The 17944-nt window shown below is 39.7% G+C and overlaps 1 protein-coding gene across 4 annotated transcripts in view; it reads right to left on the bottom strand.

Moving 5' to 3' along the window:
- The window catches only part of LOC128871644 (peptide transporter family 1), a 26763-nt gene extending 8819 nt beyond the window's left edge, over positions 1-17944 (bottom strand). The window contains exons 1-3 of one of the 4 annotated variants that reach the window (XM_054113545.1): positions 17608-17944; positions 17126-17509; positions 1525-1740 (exon numbers count right to left, since the gene is read on the bottom strand). In XM_054113545.1, coding sequence (XP_053969520.1) covers positions 1525-1740; positions 17126-17159 — 250 coding nt within the window. In that variant the 5' untranslated portion in view covers positions 17160-17509; positions 17608-17944. The remainder of the gene's footprint in view (positions 1-1524; positions 1741-17125; positions 17510-17607) is intronic. The other 3 variants (XM_054113546.1, XM_054113547.1, XM_054113548.1) reach the window with 3 other exon arrangements.

Raw genomic sequence — 17944 nt, 5'->3', positions numbered from 1 at the left:
AAAGACTGTTTGGCTTCCTCGTAGATCTTTTAAAGTTCTATCAAGTGCTTCCAATGGTTTCTTGTGTGCCATAGTACACTCGTCCCATACGATGAGCTTACATACTTAAAGAACTTTTGCCATTCCAGATGTTTTCGAAATATTACATGTTGGTGTTTCATTTATCTGCATATTCAAAGGCAACTTTAATGCAGAATATGCAGTGCGACCGCCTTCAAGTAATGTAGCCGCAATTCCGGAAATAGCGAGTGCCAATGCAACGTTATTATCTGATCGAATTGTTGCTAATATCAATGAAATCAAAAAGGTCTTTCCTGTTCCCAGAAGCATCCAAGAAAAACAATCCACCAGTTCCATGGCTAACATTATTCATGAATTTGATGTTACAAATGTGTTTAGTTCATTAAAATCATAATGGTATTCACGCTCCAGTTCTCGATTGAGAACTTCGGATTGTGTTTTCGTTTCGTGAGGAACAATTTCCGTCTTTGACTCGTTGTTCGTTGAATTTTCGTCTGAAACAACAATCACATTGTCCTCATCGATCTGAATTCCCATGTCTTCAAACATGCTCATATCGTTGGAGTTATCTGAATTTTCTGTATTCATGTGTTCATCCTCTTCGGTAAATAAATCCACAACTTTATTTAAATCTGCCATTCCGAAAATGTAATGTTATTTTTTTCAATTCGTATCAATCCGGGAACAATGTATTCTATTGTAATCTTATCGATGTGAATACCCAAAGAAAACTGAAAAAACAAATTTTTTCTGCCACATCACATGGGGAAAGGTATAAAGTGGTGTGCTCTGGTGTGCGGTATTCGTAAACAAACCGTTTGAACATTTCCTTTGTTCTTACAAAATGTATATCTCGGTTGACGTAAACCCAAAAACAACTTCTGTCAAATTCTCTGAGAGCAGAATAACTGTTTCTTGTCTGGCAAACCTTGGTAAATCTATTATCCTTGGTCAACACACTTGTTGCTCTCACAAATGAACTGCACACAAAACACAAATCAGTAGTTCGGCGTTCGTGTATGTGTACTGAAGCATTTCTCTTCATAAAGAGCGTACAAACCTCTGTGTTTCTGTTTACTCTCCGTCGAAAAAAATTTGCAACTTAGCAACACGACACAAATCGTTTCACAACAACGAAAAATTCGTATATTTATTCAAAAAAAGTTGTACACAGAAAATGATTTTTCACTAAAAACACAATTTGGACAATATTTTGATTTTCTCTTTTTTTATATGAAGAAAATATTAAAAAAAAATTTTTTTTTGCTAAAAACCTTCCCCTAGTGGATCCCTATAATATGAAAAAAAGAACGAATAAAATTGGCCTCGTATCGGCCCAAAAAAATGCGTACAAACGAACATCATTTCATTTTTATATATATAGATAGATTAACGAAAAAAATTAACATAAAAAGTATTAGGAATATGTTGAATTTACTTAATTACTATATATGCATACCCATGCATGGTAATTTTACCCTCCCGAAATCATTCCATACTCACTTCTAATGCCATTCGCCGCGAATGCCTCAAAAAATTTCGTTAAAAGCACAAAAATTACAGCCAGTGGATATTTATATTTAATCGGTGGTAAAGTTGTTGTAAGACCATATTTCAATGAGAATCTTCGATTATATTTTCTGAGATATGTTCCGGCATCATCAGCCTCGTTCGTTGTACTCGTAAGCTGTGTCGAAGTGTCAAAAAGTGCAGGCAGTGCTGAAATTAGTGCAGAGTAGTTAATTAAAATGATTTCTGTTTTTTTTTTGTTTGGAATACACACAGTTAGTTTTTATCATATCGAATTTATTATTATAACATTGAAGTTTAAAATATTTTACGCTCGGAATATGGGCATATGTAAAAGTAAATATTTTTCGAAAAAACTATACCCGTTGAGAGTATGTCTAAATTCCTTAAAAATTAGTATAACCGATGGCCAAATTAATTGCATTATAATCAATTATTTTTGTTGTTGTTACAGTAATAGCATTTCCTAAACATTTTTGGAGAATGTTGCTGAAGGTTAGTGCTAGGGCGGCTATAAATCCGGTCATTCCGGTAACGTAGAACCGACTTTGGTTGCAACGCAAATCGTTTTCTTTAATTACAGGGATCTTTCAATAAGTTCTTAGCAAAAGAAAGAAAAATATATTATTATTTTCGATTTTATTTTTTACTATTTTCCAATGTAATCTCTTCTTGAATTTTAAGATATCAGAAAATTCTCAAAATAGGCATTTGTTTGGATGTGCGCCGTTGTTCATTGAGCCATTTTGATGTTTTGTGACTAGGGCGTCCTCGGTGAACATTGTGGATTGTGGAAAATTAAAACCATGTGATCGATGTAAACCGATATTTTTACAGCTACCTAGTTACTTTTGTCGTGTGACTTCTTTAACCTGATGTTGGAGAGCATCGTACGAGCCGCAGAACTTAATCGCTCAGGCACAATATTTTATAAGAGCGTACAATTGTTGGCGTATGCCGATGATATCGATATCATCGGCCTTAACAACCGCGCTGTTAGTTCTGCCTTCTCCAAACTGGATAAAGAGGCAAAGCGAATGGGTTTGGTGGTGAACGAGGACAAAACGAAGTACCTCCTGTCTTCAAACAAACAGTCGGCGCACTCGCGAATCGGCACCCACGTCACTGTAGACAGTTATAATTTCGAGGTTGTAAAAGACTTCGTTTATTTAGGAAGCAGCATTAACACCGACAACAATGTCAGCCTTGAAATCCAACGTAGAATCTCTCTTGCCAACAAGTGTTACTTTGGACTAAGTAGGCAACTGAGCAGTAAAGTCCTCTCTCGACGAACAAAACTAACACTCTACAAGACTCTCATCATGCCCGTCCTAACGTATGGCGCAGAAGCTTGGACGATGACAACATCCGATGAAGCGACGCTTGGAGTGTTCGAGAGAAAGATTCTGCGAAAGGTTTTTGGACCTTTGCACGTTGGCAACGGCGAATATCGCAGGCGATGGAACGATGAGCTATATGAGCTTTACGACGACATAGACATAGCGCAGCGAATAAAGATCCAGCAGCTTCGTTGGCTGGGTCATGTCGTCCGAATGGATACAAACGCTCCGGCTTTGAAAGTTTTCGATGCGGTACCAGCTGGTGGTAGCAGAGGAAGAGGAAGGCCTCCTCTGCGTTGGAAAGATCAGGTGGAGAAGGACTTGGCTTCACTTGGTGTGTCCAATTGGCGCCGATTAGCACGAGAAAGAAACGACTGGCGCGCTTTGTTAAGTTCGGCCAAAATCGCGTAATCGCGCCAATTAAGAAGAAGAAGAAGTTACTTTTGACAGTTATCAACGACCACTCTCTTTTGGATTTTCTAAGGATTTATTGATGACCCTCGCACAAGTTTAGTTATAAGCTTTCAATTTTTTCAAAATTAAGTGAATTTTTAGGAATTTTTAGAATTTAAGGCAAATATAGTTTTGATAACCGATATTTGTCGACCTGTTCACATTTCTTTTACTTGCATATACAAATATTTTTCTTGATGTTTCGCAAATGGAGTGCCCCAGAGTTATTTTCCGCCTCCGAACGAAGCTGCTCCAACTACGAAATAAATTTTTTCATACAAAATAATTCGCCTATAACGAATTAATTCAAATGCAACGAATCTATTTGAATTTACCGACAAAAACAATAGGGGTAACCACACCAATTTCGTTTTCTTGGTGGTTTGCTAGTTGGCCATTCGGCAAATGTGTTTCGATATAAATGGCCTTTCTGACTTATTGCTGTTAGTTCGGTAATTCGTTTCTCCCAATAACATCCACCAGCTGATTTACAAGAATTTCAAAAACTGAAAATGCCGAAATATAGAGTGCTGCGTAGCTTGCTCGATTGAAGGTGAAGACATTTGTATGTCTCAATTAATTTTATAAAATTCACCTATGAGTGCAAATTTTCGAGAGTTGCAAAATCTAACTGAAATTTGACTACTTTAAATTATTGACATTCTTTTTTCTCCTTTACGTTTTTATAGTTTTAAAATTAAACTTCGCGTCTAACCATCAAAGGCCATTTGTCAAACAGTTGATTGTGATTTTGCCTACTACCGATCAAATTGCCGATCTTGTTACAGTGACGCTTCGTTACTTGGTGCTTAGGCACGAAACTTAATAGTAACGAATCAACGAACTATGCATGGAGAAATTCGGACAACATAACCGTAATTTTTTTACATTACAATGGCACTATTACACGAGCCCTTCAAATTGAGGTTTTCTGTATACGTAGAAATGAATTTGCATTAGAAGAATGTGTGGAACAAGATGGATATATACATAGTATGCATGCACAAAATGGCGTAAAATTATTCACCCTATCGGAAGATTTGTAATTTTTGCAAATGGCGTCGTACGTCAATCATTTTTGACATTTCACACTTGTGAACTAGACAACTGCAGTATACAAAGAGACAAGCAATGGCGCGCGAAAGGTCAAAATAAAGATTTTCATCACTCAAAATTTTTGTTTTTTGCTTAGTAAAAAAAGTTATTGGAAAACAAAATTAGATGACTAATTTTTCGCCTCGTTGAACAAGTCATATTTCCATGTAAAATGCAGCAAAAGCATTTCTGCACATCTTTTTTAATACCAATATAACGAAAACTCCTCCCTAATTAAGTGCTGGACCGACCTCGTTACAGAAGGGTCTGAATACAGGGTTTGATTGAAAAGTAATGAGCCTTATTTTTTTTAAGCAGTTTTATTAAACCTTTTGGCTTATACAACTAATATTCTTCAAAATAGGACCCTTGAGCGTCAATACACCGCTGGTAGCGGTCCTTCCACTGCAGAAGTCACAGTTTTTTGGATCGCCTCGATGGAGTCGAAACGCCTCCCCTTCAGCTTTCTTTTCAGGCGCGGGAACAAGAAGAAGTCCGGAGGGGACAGGTCTGGGCTGTAGGGAGGGTGGGGAAGCACCGAAACCCCCATCTTGGCCAATGCAGAGTTGCAGAGGAAGGCGGTGAGCGCCGGTGCATTGACGTGATGAAGGGTCCAATTGCAGGTCGGGCCGAACCCGGGCGACGCGGTTTTTCAGCCGAAGGGGGGCAGAGATTGGTCCCCGTAAGCCTCCTTGAGTAGCCCAATGGTTTCGGTACTCGTTTTGTTTAGCTTTACGCAAAATTTGATCGAGTAACGTTGCTCCAACGATCGCTGCATTTTTGCCACAGCAAAATCCTAACACACTTTTAAAACAGCTTTCACACGCGGATGTTGATTGCACCGCTGTTGCCAACGAACTGGGCCGGTTTCTAGTGGAAGGGGAAGGTCCAACGATCATTCCCCCGAAAGCAAATAGATTAACGAAACCAACGCAAGACTCAGTCTTGTCGAGACCCTATGCTCCCGAGTGGAGTGAACAAGGAAAGAAAAATATATATACATGTTTCAGTTTTACAGGTAGCTTCCGTGATGTGTCAAAAATGTGTTTTGTGGTTAGATATTTACAAAATATATCGGATTTTTGCTTGAAAAAAGTGGGAGATACTAAAAACATTCGAACATCTGCGAAAATTTAACGATCGGCCGAAATGGAGAAGGCAATTGTCCGCTTAGAAGCTGCTATTTGGCTCTATGGTGAAAACGTTCTAGAAAATTGGGTTGTCAGAATGGCCTACTGTAGCGCCAACCTTGGAAGTCATTTGAATAAGATTCTGTTCCATGTTAAATATGTAAAATATAGCCCATTCTCTAGCCCAAACATTAAACGCATATTTAAAAAAAAAATCAAACAAATTTTTTAGAAAAATTTAAGGTAAATTTTATAGTCCATCAAATTTCGGTGCAAGTTGGTAAATCGCAAGTTTTAAGTGGCTTAAAAATCGTGCTGATTATTGGAAATTTTTTTATAGAAAAAGTGCGTAAAAAATTATTAAATTTAATAAGAAACAAAGAAATTGTCAAAACTTGTCAAAAAGTCGCAGTTATTTAACGCAGTGTATAATTAACCATTCTACAATGACATCTATAAACTACTCGAAGAGTAATAAAAAAGCACAAAACAAGAGAAAAAAACACAAAACGAAGCAAAAAAAAAAACCAACTTCAATATTTTATAAATCTTGTTAGCTACAATATTAAAAGTTAATGAATACTAATGAATACTCCATTTATAATCTGAACGTAATATTAATTTTTTTGTTATTTTTTAGATTTTCTTGTCATTTAAGTAGTTAATAAAAATTTAGTCTGAAATTGCAAGGATAATTTAAACCACTAAGATTTTGTTGTTGCCTTATCTAATACACGTGTACTATGTTTTATTTTATTTTCTCATTGCTTGCTCCTATGAGAAACTCTTACGGTACTTCAATTACATACTTTTGTACCTACATGCATACATACTTACAGCTATGGATAGAGAAATAGAGCACTTTTATCTAGAGTCCTCTTTACGAATTGTTATTTCTTAGAAGATTAACTGTATTCGTACATATTTATGTGCCAATGTAATGCTGTGAATAACGTCTCTTTAATATCGTACAACAAGTTCCGTTAACTTTTTTACTGTTTCTTTTTGCCGAAATAAGGAGTTGTTCTTGCAAAATGGTATAGAATGTATAGAATGAAATTTGTTAGTACAGACAAAAATAAGCTTAAATACTGATGAAAGCCGCTCCCAAAAAAAAATTGAATAACTTTTTTTCTTTTTAAGTTATCTGTTCCATTTTTGTTTTAATTTGCAGATTGATTTTTAAAATTTATTAAAATGGATAACTGGGACACGCAAACAAGAATTTGGATAGTCCGCCGCTATCACGCACTGGAGTCCGTAGTTTTGGTACAGAGAGAGTACAGGCGGATGTTTGGCGGCGATCCCCCGAGCAGATGGACCATAATGAGACTGGTGAATAATTTTGCTGAGCAAGGAACAGTCGCAAGAAGGCCTTATCATCGAAACCCACCAGTTCGGACGGAGGAAACGATCGCTGCTGTAGCTGCAGCTATACAAAGCAATCCAAGGGTTTCAACAAGAAGCTTATCTGCTCAACTTGGTGTCAGCCGACAGTCTTTGCAAACAATATGTAATGCACAAAGATTTAGACTTATTTCCCTACGAAATTCAAATGGTTAACAAACTGAATGCAGCAGACTTGCCGATTCGCTTGGAATTTTGCCAGAAGATCCTGCAAATGGTGGAAGAAGACCAAAACATGTTAAACTGCTTTTTCATGTCTGATGAGGCCCATTTCGATTTAAACGGCAATGTGAACAAACAAAATTGTCGAATATGGAGTACTTCTAACCCACGGATACTCCACGAGACGGAATTGCATCCTCTTCGCGTGACAGTGTGGTGTGCGGTTTCTTCACGCTGTATTGTCGGGCCTTATTTTTTTGAAGAAAATGGTCACACCGTTACGGTTACTGGAGACCGTTATTTGAAAATGCTGAAAGAATTTTTCTATCCAGAACTACGCCGAAAGAGAATTCCTTTCAACTCTGTGTGGTTTCAACAAGATGGGGCAACGTCTCACATAGCCCAGACTGTTATGACAGAGTTGCGACGAAAATTTCCCAATAAACTGATTTCAAGAAACTCCGAATTTCGTTGGCCCCCCAGGTCGCCTGACCTTACTGCACCTGACTTTTTCTTGTGGGGTTTATGTAAACAAGAAGTTTATAAAACAAAGCCAACCAATTTGGATGAACTAAAACAATCCATTCGGGCAACAATTGCGGCTATTCCTGTCGCAACTCTCAAAGCAGCAATGAACAACTTTTTACTAAGATGCCGCACTTGTGTCAACGAGCATGGGGGGCATTCAATTATTTTTAAAACTAGTTAAGCTACATTTAATAAAATTTAATGACCTTCAACTTGAAAAAAAAATAAATGAATTCCATACACTAAAAAAAAGTTATTTGAGTTTCTTAATGTAGCAAAATTCATCAGCCACCCTGTACTTTAACGTAGAAAGAAAGTTCGAAAGACGCCTGAGCGAAAGACTATAATTCACCAGGACAAGTGAGCGTGACCTTTTCAAGTCCTTTCGAGCGATAACGCTGGAAATAAATGAGGAATATAGTCTGAATATATCAAGCAGACTTGTGCGAAGACCCTCTAATGACGATGTTTGCCTTTCGGAAATTTACATAGAAGAAATGAGGTAAAATTCTGGAAAAGAAGACGTTTTATGGACGAAACTAAAATTATATGATTGGTCTTGATAGGAAAACTTTGGTTCAACGTGAACAATTCCAAGAGTTCAATCCCCGGTATTACAACAAAAACCTTAAAGTACGGTGGTGATAACTTGAATGTTTGGGAATCATTTTCTTGCAATGGAGTTGGACCAATAGTGAGAATGAATTGCAATATGGATAAGTTATTTTGATATTCTCAATAATATGTTGGAGACATATTCCTTCGAGTCTATGCAACTAAACTGGTTATTTATGCATGAAGGCTACCAAGCAAACAACAAAATCTGTGCAACGCTATTAAGATTAAGACAGGAGGCATGAAACTCTATTCCTTTGGGGAGATATCAAAAGTTAATCAGTTTCAAAAAACAATAAATACTCAACAAATTACCAATCAGGAAAGAAATACATAAACAAATTTAACCAATTTGTAAAAACTAATTATTGTTTTTCTTACAGATCGAATAAAGTGCACTATTTCAGTGTCCACTTCAAAATATGCTAAATTCCGATTTTTCGAACTCCTTATAATTGTAGATATTGAATTGTTATTTATTTTTTGCTTTTTAGGTAACTTAAATAAAATAATAGATTTGGGCAAAAGTAACCGTTTTACTAGGTCGTCCAGTAAAAATAATCATCACTATATGTTATTGTGGTGATGGGCGCTATTTCTCTGTTCATAGCTGTATATATGTGTGTATGTATGTAAGCATTTCATCAGTGAGAGGCCTTAGATGACTGCATCTTATTACAATACGCAGTCTGACTAGCTTATCAGTGTAAATCAAATAAAACACCTTATCGCTATACACTTTTTAACCCAAATAAGTTGCGTGTATGACTCAACGGAGATGTAAAATGCATGAAAAACGCTGCATAATTAACCAGTGGTAACCAGAGATAACAGTTTGTTCAGATATGCACTTTTGACCCGAAGCCAACTGACTTGGCTATAGTCTCAGTTTGAAAATAACGCTTGCAAATAAAAAATCTTAAATTTTAAAACATTTCTCACCACTAAACTAGCATTGCTGTTTCATTAACAAAGAATGTTATATCGCCAAACAAGCAGAAAAAGAAATATGCAGGAGATCCAAGAAAAGTTATTAAAATATGTAAACAGAGCGCACATTAAACGCAATTTTTATCTTTTCGTCATTTACCATTTCGTCTTTTCTTTTTGTGATACCTATAACACCGAGCGAATGTTTTATGCGAGAGATTTAAAGGTTAATGACTGTGAGAAATGGAATCGCGAATGAAATAAAAAAGCAACCGAAGTTATTTATGAAATCGATTTTGTTGAAAAGGTTAGTTAGTAACTTATTTTATGAAACAAGATAAAATAACACATGGGCTGAAAAGTCGGGGGCCTAACAAAGAAAACACGTTTTTTTTTGTTCAAAATTAGCCTTATTCGTCAACGTAATTTCCATTAAGAACAACGCAATCATTCCTCATCATGTTGGTCTCCTTGCCGCGGGGATGAGGCTTAAGTGCTGGTTTAGCCCTCATATCATGAGGGTTAACCCACCACGAACTAAGAGGGAAGCTCCACATGGGTATTGGCTGGCCAACCATCCGGAAAACGGCGGAGGCCAGTCAATCACCATGCGGAGAGTACCGTACCGACGATCTCCCCACTGCTATCCCTAACCTGGTATCCTATCATCTCCTCTCCTGTACCCCCCTAACCCATTGGTGTTACGCGTCACCGTGCCCAATGGATGGTTTGCAGCCAGGGGTATCCGGCTGTATTTTAACGGCGCCCTTCTGAAACTGGGTCACCTCAGGAGGTAGAATGACCTTGCCATGGTAGAGGGGACTGCCATGGTCGACATCTCCCCTCTCCCGCCTAAAAAATCCTAGTCCGCCACGTTCGCCACGTCGAGCAGTGCGGACGATTATGAAATGATAATGAACACTAAAAAAAAACCTAGCCTCGGACAACCAAGGCACCCACAAATTAAGACCAAATCCCTCAGGAAGGTCAGGTCTTTCAATAAGGAAGACCACTAATGTAAGCGGAGTGAAGCCTTTGGCCAAGCCAGGGCCTAACTCCCGCTCCGTCCCTTCTGGGACTGCCTCTACGGCAGCGAGACCTTTCACTGGCAACAATCCCAACCCTGTCCTAAGACAAGTTGAGGATGACACACCATCTACGTCTGGTGCCAGCAATAGACCCCCCCTCGCAACAAAATCCTTGGGAAGCAAGAGCTGCCCTGTCAAAAGACAAGCAGACCTTGCTGTCCCTGTCACTCCAGGTGGCACGGGAACTCCGAAAGGAGAAACACCCCCCTCAACGTCGGCAGCATCGGACCACATGGCTAAGCCAATGGCTTCCGATGTCTGCCCTTCTGGCACTATCACTGCCCCGGGTAGTACCCACCCCCGGAAGCAAATAAGTGCATCAGAAAGGTACTATCGTACCAGGCGATCGGCCTTCAGAATCCTGGAGAGACTGAAGGACACTAGAGAAGAGGATCTGACGGAGGAACAGTCAGACTCCAAGGCGTGGGCTGAAGCCTTCATTACCGAACACCGGGAGAAGGCCAAAATGGAATCCGCACAAGGCAAGCGGAAGAGATCGAGTGAAGGGACATCGGCTGAAGCCAAACGAACTAAGGTGTCCGCCACTCAAATGACTAAAGTCACTCCGAAGAGGTCTTTCGCGGAAGTAGCGAAAGGAAGCCATGTACGGGCAGTGATTGATCGCAGTTCCCATGATGGTGCGATCTCTCAAGCAAACTGGGACTTAATCAATAGGAGCCTCTGGAAGGTGTATAGGGACATCCTGAAAGAAAATCCAGGACCTTCACCCAGCTGCTCGGATGCGGGATGGTTTCAATCCCGCGTCAAATTAATAAGGTGCGCTGAACAACGTTCCGTGGACCTTTACACCCTAGCGATTAATCGCATAGGGGAACCTTGGCCGGGGGCCCGCCTTGATGTGGTCCGCCGAGAAGACATTCTCAACCGGCCAAGATCTAGAGCCTGGATAAAAGACTTCCATTCGGATCAAGAGGAAGAGCTGGATCTAATAAAGCTAGGCAACCCCGAACTACCTACCAGCGACTGGAAGGTAGCAAAGATTGGCGAAGTGGACGGCAAGAGGAGACTGGCCGTGATAATCCTCAAAAAAGAATCTTTGGACCCACTTGCCAACAGGAAATGGAAGATTAATTACGGCTTCCAAACGCTGACTCTCCATGTCTACAGACAGGATGTAGCTAGCAAGAGCACCTTCGCAGAAAATATAACTTCATCTGCTGAAGTGAACGAGGTTGTCACAGACAACGATGAGGTGGCTTCCAACTCCGGCATGGTAGGCGAACTCTTCGAAAGGGTTACCTTAGAGGACATGGAGGGGGAATACTCCGATCTCTCTGCTATGGAGGATGAGGAGTCTCTCCCCCCTATATCCGATGAAGAGAACGCAGACCAAACCGTGGTTGGCTGCCCTTCAATAACCTACAATAGCGATGGTGAAGATTGTACAAATCAATCTCCACCACTGTAAGGCGGCCTCAGCCGCACTCATCCTCCGTCTCGCAGAAAGAGAAGAGGATGTCGTGCTCATCCAAGAACCATGGGTCGTAAAAGATCGGGTTTGCGGTTTGAGCAGCAGAGAGTACAAATTGGTTTATGTCACTGACAAAGGTAAACCCAGGTCGTGCATACTAGCAAAGAAATGTATTAATGTATATTTACTAATACAATTTAGCGATGCGGACAACGTAATCACGGCAGTGGAGTCCTGCGGAAGGACGATATGGCTTGCCTCATCCTATATGGCACACGACGCGGAGCAACCACCTCCATCACAACTCATAAGAGACGCAGTTCATGAAGCATCGAGACGTGGCACCCCATTCATATCGGGAGCAGATGCTAATGCACATCATCATGTCTGGGGCAGTTCAGACACAAACGCACGTGGTGAGTACATCTTTGAATTCATTATGTGTAACAATCGTTATATTAGTAACATAGGTGATACCCCTACTTTTGTAACAACTACGAGAAGTGAAGTTCTAGACATCACGTGTGTCAATGAACGAGGGTCTCAAATTTTAAAGGATTGGAGAGTGTCTACAGACAACTCCTTCTCAGATCATAGGTACTTAACGTACACCATTTCATTGCCAACTAAACAGCTCAAGCCGGTTATAAGCCGCAGACGCACAAACTGGGGGATGTTTGAAACCACGTTATCCAGCAATCTCCCAGCAGCGACATACACAATTAACTCCGAGCCACAGCCCGACTCAGTGAACAAGAAGAGGAAAACCGAAACCTCCATGGTGGTCCACTGATATAGCAAACCTCAGAAGGGAATGCAGAACTATGTATAACGAAGCGAAGAGAACCAACTCGTGGGACAGATACAAAGAATGCCAGCGTAGATTTAAGTATGCCATAAGGGCAGCAAAAACAGCATCTTGGAGAGACTTCTGTCAAAAGATAGAAAGCGTTTCGGAGACCAGTAGACTCCGGAAAGTAGTATCAACAAGTCCCAGTAACCCTAGCTACCTCATAAAAGAGAATGGCAACTGGACAACCAGCAGTGAAGAAACACTAGAATTACTAATGCAGACGTACTTTCCAGGTTGTCTCTGCAACGAAGACAGTAGAACCCACCCTATAGTTCACTACGAGAATCCCCCAACAGATTTCATAACGGAGGACAACATAAAATTTGCCATTGGCAGCTTCAAACCTTACAAATCACCGGGACCTGATGGAATCATTCCCGCTGATTTGCAACACACAAAAGATATGATTGCACCTACACTCGCCTTAATTTTTGAGGCAGCGATACGTCTTAACTATATCCCCAAGAAATGGGCAGAAGTAAAAGTGGTATTCATTCCCAAAGGGGGGAAAACCACACATACGAAACCGAAGGACTTCAGGCCAATTAGCCTATCATCTTTTTTGTTAAAATCTTTAGAGCGGTTGCTAGATGTGCATATCAAAGGAAGGATTAGCGACAAACTATCACCTTCCCAACATGCATACAGCAAAGGCAAATCAGTGGAAACAGCGCTCCATGAGCTGGTTCACACAGTCGAGAAATCACTTCTCTACAAAGAATTTACCCTCGCTGCCTCTCTAGACATCGAGGGTGCTTTCAATAACATATATCCGGAAGCAATTACCACTTCGCTAACGGAAATGGGAGTAAGCAATGCAATAGTCTCGTTTATAGAACGAATGCTAACTGGGCGAACGATAAACGCAAATTTGGGTGACACATTTGTTAAAAAATTTCCGATCAGGGGTACACCCCAAGGTGGGGTAATTTCTCCACTTCTGTGGAACCTAACTGTCAACAATCTTCTACAAGAACTGGAAAAAATTGGAGGTAAAATAATATCATATTTTTTTTTTTTTTTGTTTATTATTTTACATTGCGACTAGTTACAAAGAAAAAATTTTATTAACTAACGAGCAATTTGTTTAGAATTTATATGCCGATGATATTGTAATAGCAATCTCGGGAAAACACCTTCCAACAATATGTGACCTCCAACAAAGATCTCTCAACAGACTATCACTTTGGTGTAAAAGTCGAGGACTAGAGGTAAATCCGGAAAAAACGGATCTGATACTTTTTAGTAGGAAACACAAAACACCTACTCTTCAACAAATATTCCTAGGAGGGAAACCACTTAGAGTAACAGAAAGGGCAAAATATCTAGGACTTATACTAGATAGGAAGCTAAATTGGGGGCTCACAGTCGCAGACAGAGCACGAAAAGCTATGACCGCAATGTACTCCTGCGGAAGGCTTATTGGGAAGAAATGGGGATTGGAATCCAGAATGATATATTGGCTCTACACAGCAGTGGTTAGGCCAATTCTCTACTACGGTATAGTAATATGGTGGGATGCCCTTCAGAAGGGTGTGAACATCAAGAAACTTGACAAAGTGCAAAGACTGGCATCTGTTCTGATAACTGGCGCCATGTCAACCACACCATCGAAAGCATTATATGCGACACTAAACCTCCTTCCGGTAGATCTGCAGGCAATATATAACGCACGCAGTGCGGCAATAAGGCTGAACACTCTAAACAAGTGGTCAAACACGGATTGTGGCCACGGTAAAATCCTGGCTGGCACTTTGGGGCTTCCCGGACTGGTGGACTAGGCACTCCCGCCTATACATGCCATTACATCGTTTACGACCCTCCTACCCTCAAGGGAAGAGTGGGAACGGGACGACGTGAGACAGGGCGAGTCCATCCATGTTTACACAGATGGCTCAAAGCTCGAGGGCAGGGTGGGCGGAGGTGTATATTCTGAACATCTGGGGATCTCCTTCAGTTTTCGGCTCCCCGACTACTGTAGTGTCTTTCAGGCTGAACTGATGGCAATAATAAAAGCCGCGACACTGATACAGTGTGATGCAATATCCGGAAATGATATCTACATTTTCACTGATAGCCAAGCGGCGATAAAATCCCTCACAAAACAGTCGACACCCTCCAAGGTAGCCATGAAATGCCGCACATCTCTTAACGAGATGGCTGAGTCATTTCACCTAAAGGTAACATGGGTTCCTGGCCATCGCGACATTGAGGGTAACTGTAGAGCCGATGAACTAGCAAGACTCGGCACTAAATTGTCTGACGAGCACATAGATAATGACATAGGGATACCCTTATAAACATGTAAGCTACACATCCTTGAAGAAATTGTAAAGAAAGCAAACGAAAGATGGCGAAATGAAGCAACCTGCAAAATCGCCCGTCAACTTTGGCCGACTCTAAATGCTAAGCGCACAGAATCTCTGCTAAGCCAAAATAAACACAGTCTTAGCACATTGATCTCAGTCATAACGGGGCACTGCCTAAAAGGCAGACACGCCCTAAGGATGGGTGTGCAAACACATGACTTCTGTAGAAGTTGTCTAGATGAGGACGAGGAAGAGACAATCTCGCACCTACTGTGCCACTGCCCTGCTCTATCTAGACGCAGGTTTACTATTCTGGGTAGACAATTTTTTAATGAGCTAGAAGACCTCAGTACTATAGAAATCAGAGATATTTTAAAATTTTTGAAAAACACACACTGGTTTTAGGAGAGATAGGGACAAGCTCCCCACGCGGCATCACAATGGGCTATGAGCCTGAGTGTGTCCCACAGGACAACCGCTTCAACCTAACCTAACCTAACGCAATCATTCCAGCGCCGCTCTAACATTTCAATGCCACTTTTCTAGAACGATTTATCTTCAGCCTCAAAATGAGCATCAGTTTCAGCGATAACCTCCTCATTCGAGTGAAATTTCTTGCCGGCGAGTTGTTGTTGTAGCAGTAGCTTTGCCCTGTCAATGTAGTGTAATCACCGGTCGTCTTACTCTAGCTCATCTAGCGGTAGGCCTAGGAAACTTGCTGTTTCGACAGGTTGCGTCCAGAGGGAGAGGGGTGTTAGATAGCCTCTTCGTTTGAGCGAAATTTCTTACCGGCGAGTCGCTTAATCTGGCGAATACAGTGTATGTGGGAGCAATTTGAAGTTCAATTCATGTAGTTTTACCATTGTTTTGATTGACTTGTGACATCGCACCGTGTCTTGAAAGTGAGCAAATGCGGCGCCCACTTTGAACAGAGTTTTCTCATAGGCAAGTGTTCATGCAATATAAAGCCTCTTCAAGTTCTCGATATCTCCACGATGTTAGCTAACTCACGTAGCTTCACTTTTCGATCAGTCAAAACGATTTGTGGATTTTTTTTTATGTTTTCTGGTGTTGCCGCCTCATTTGGACATCACTGCACGGACGTTACTGCATCATCGGTGTCTCTAAGACCACGTTTCAAGTAAGAAAACCAGCAAAATTCCCATAACACTTTCCAAACCATTGCTACCCTTAAATGGTTTTTTCCCCATGAAGAAGTAGTGTAAAATTAAAACTCGAAATTCTTTTCGATCCACCTCTGATAAAAAAAAACCAAAAGTAGCATATCTCTTAGCACAATAACTCTCGAACTAATGAATAGAATATCATGAAATTTGAGCAACTGTTTTTTTAAGATTAGCACTAACTGAAAAAGAGGTGAATGCAATAAAACTAATGCCGTCTATGCGTTAGGCCCGGGACTATTCAGCTCATGTGCTATATTAAAAAAATGCAATGATGTAGAAAAACTATAAAGAATATGAAGTAAAGCTATTTTTATTCAATACGTGTATTCGCTCTTCAATAACTAAAACCAAAAAAAAAAAGAATTTAATTCGGCAGAATTCTAAAAATATTTTGGAAAACGCAGCAGAATTAAACGCTCGATTTTCGTCCATCTTTTCTTATTAGAAGCAAATACATATATACCTGAAGTACTTCGCTTAGTATTTTTCACATAGCCAACTGCATACCCATGCATTTAAAACAAAAAATAAATCAGAAGGTCAATGCAAAACGTGAAAGAACTACACATTAAATAATTGCCTAACCAAAGCACATGGCTAAAAACTTTTTGTAACAGTTATATTATTTTATTATTATTCATTTTATAGCAAAAAATAAATAGCAATTTGCGGCATTTTGACAAATGGCCCTGTAATCTTCGGTTTCTCTTCTAAAGTACAAATACAATTTATTGCACTCATTAAAGAAAAAAGTTATGAAATAATAAAAATGCGTTATTTTGTTGAATGAACCCGCATCATCAGCTGGTAGCATTCCATCAATACTAGACCTGATCGCATTTGCTGAAATGGCACCAGTTGTGAACTAGCAATTTACCGCAGAAACTCAAGATGTGGTTGCAGGGTTTTGAAATAACTTTGCAGATGTGTAAGCTGATATGCTAATATGAATGAATGATTACTTTCTGTTTAAGCAGTTAAGAGTAATGTACATACATACATACATATGTGAGTGGAGATACTCTTATTTGACATGTGCACTTACTCTCTTCACTGGCGATCTGCGAAGCACGAAACATGTCTTCCCTTGGGCTTTGCACCCTTTTATTTTACACTCTCGACGTGTCTGACAGGTGATTTTTGTGTGTGTTTTTTTAATAAATATAAATGTATGCGCGTAATTATTGTGCGTTTGATTGAGACCACTTTGTTGGATGGTTGGCCTTTAAATGCGGTGACGGGTGGTTGCGGTTGAGGTGATGCGCAATCAAAGACCGCAATATGTATGTATGTAGTTTTGTTTTGCTTATAATCAACTATTCATATAATTTTTAACATTACTCTCGGTTTTATGAATTACTTGTTCGGAAAATATGCGTTTGAATGAGTTTTTCTTGCAGCATTAACTTCTTGTTTTGAATAAAATTAGCTAAATAAACATTTTTAATTAATTACTAATAACTAAAATTATTTAAATAATTAATTTAAAACCATCAAGCGCGATACTAGTGTTAGTGCATTTATTACCGAAAATTATGTTTTATTTATGTATTATTTTGATTTAGAGCTGTATGTAATTATGTAAATTCTTATTTTACTATTGTTTTTATTTTTCAATTGCCACTTTCAATCCACTTTTGCCAATTAAATATCCACTTTAATAAAAGGCAATTTTTTACAGCTATAATACAAAAAATCCAATGCAACACATAACTTTCCGTTTCCCTCGATTCCACTTTAAACAATTAGCTTGTACCGTTTTTTACCGCCCACGAACGCGTCTTATTTAACACTAAGCAACTAAACGGTAGCGCACATTGAAATATTACTCCTAGCTGATGCTTTCTGCTGCAAAACGGCGCTC

Source organism: Anastrepha ludens, chromosome 2 (genome assembly GCF_028408465.1).
Source record: "Anastrepha ludens isolate Willacy chromosome 2, idAnaLude1.1, whole genome shotgun sequence".
Lineage (NCBI taxonomy): Eukaryota > Metazoa > Arthropoda > Insecta > Diptera > Tephritidae > Anastrepha > Anastrepha ludens.
Note: the sequence above shows the minus strand (reverse complement) of the source record. Positions and strands in the feature narration are given on the sequence as shown.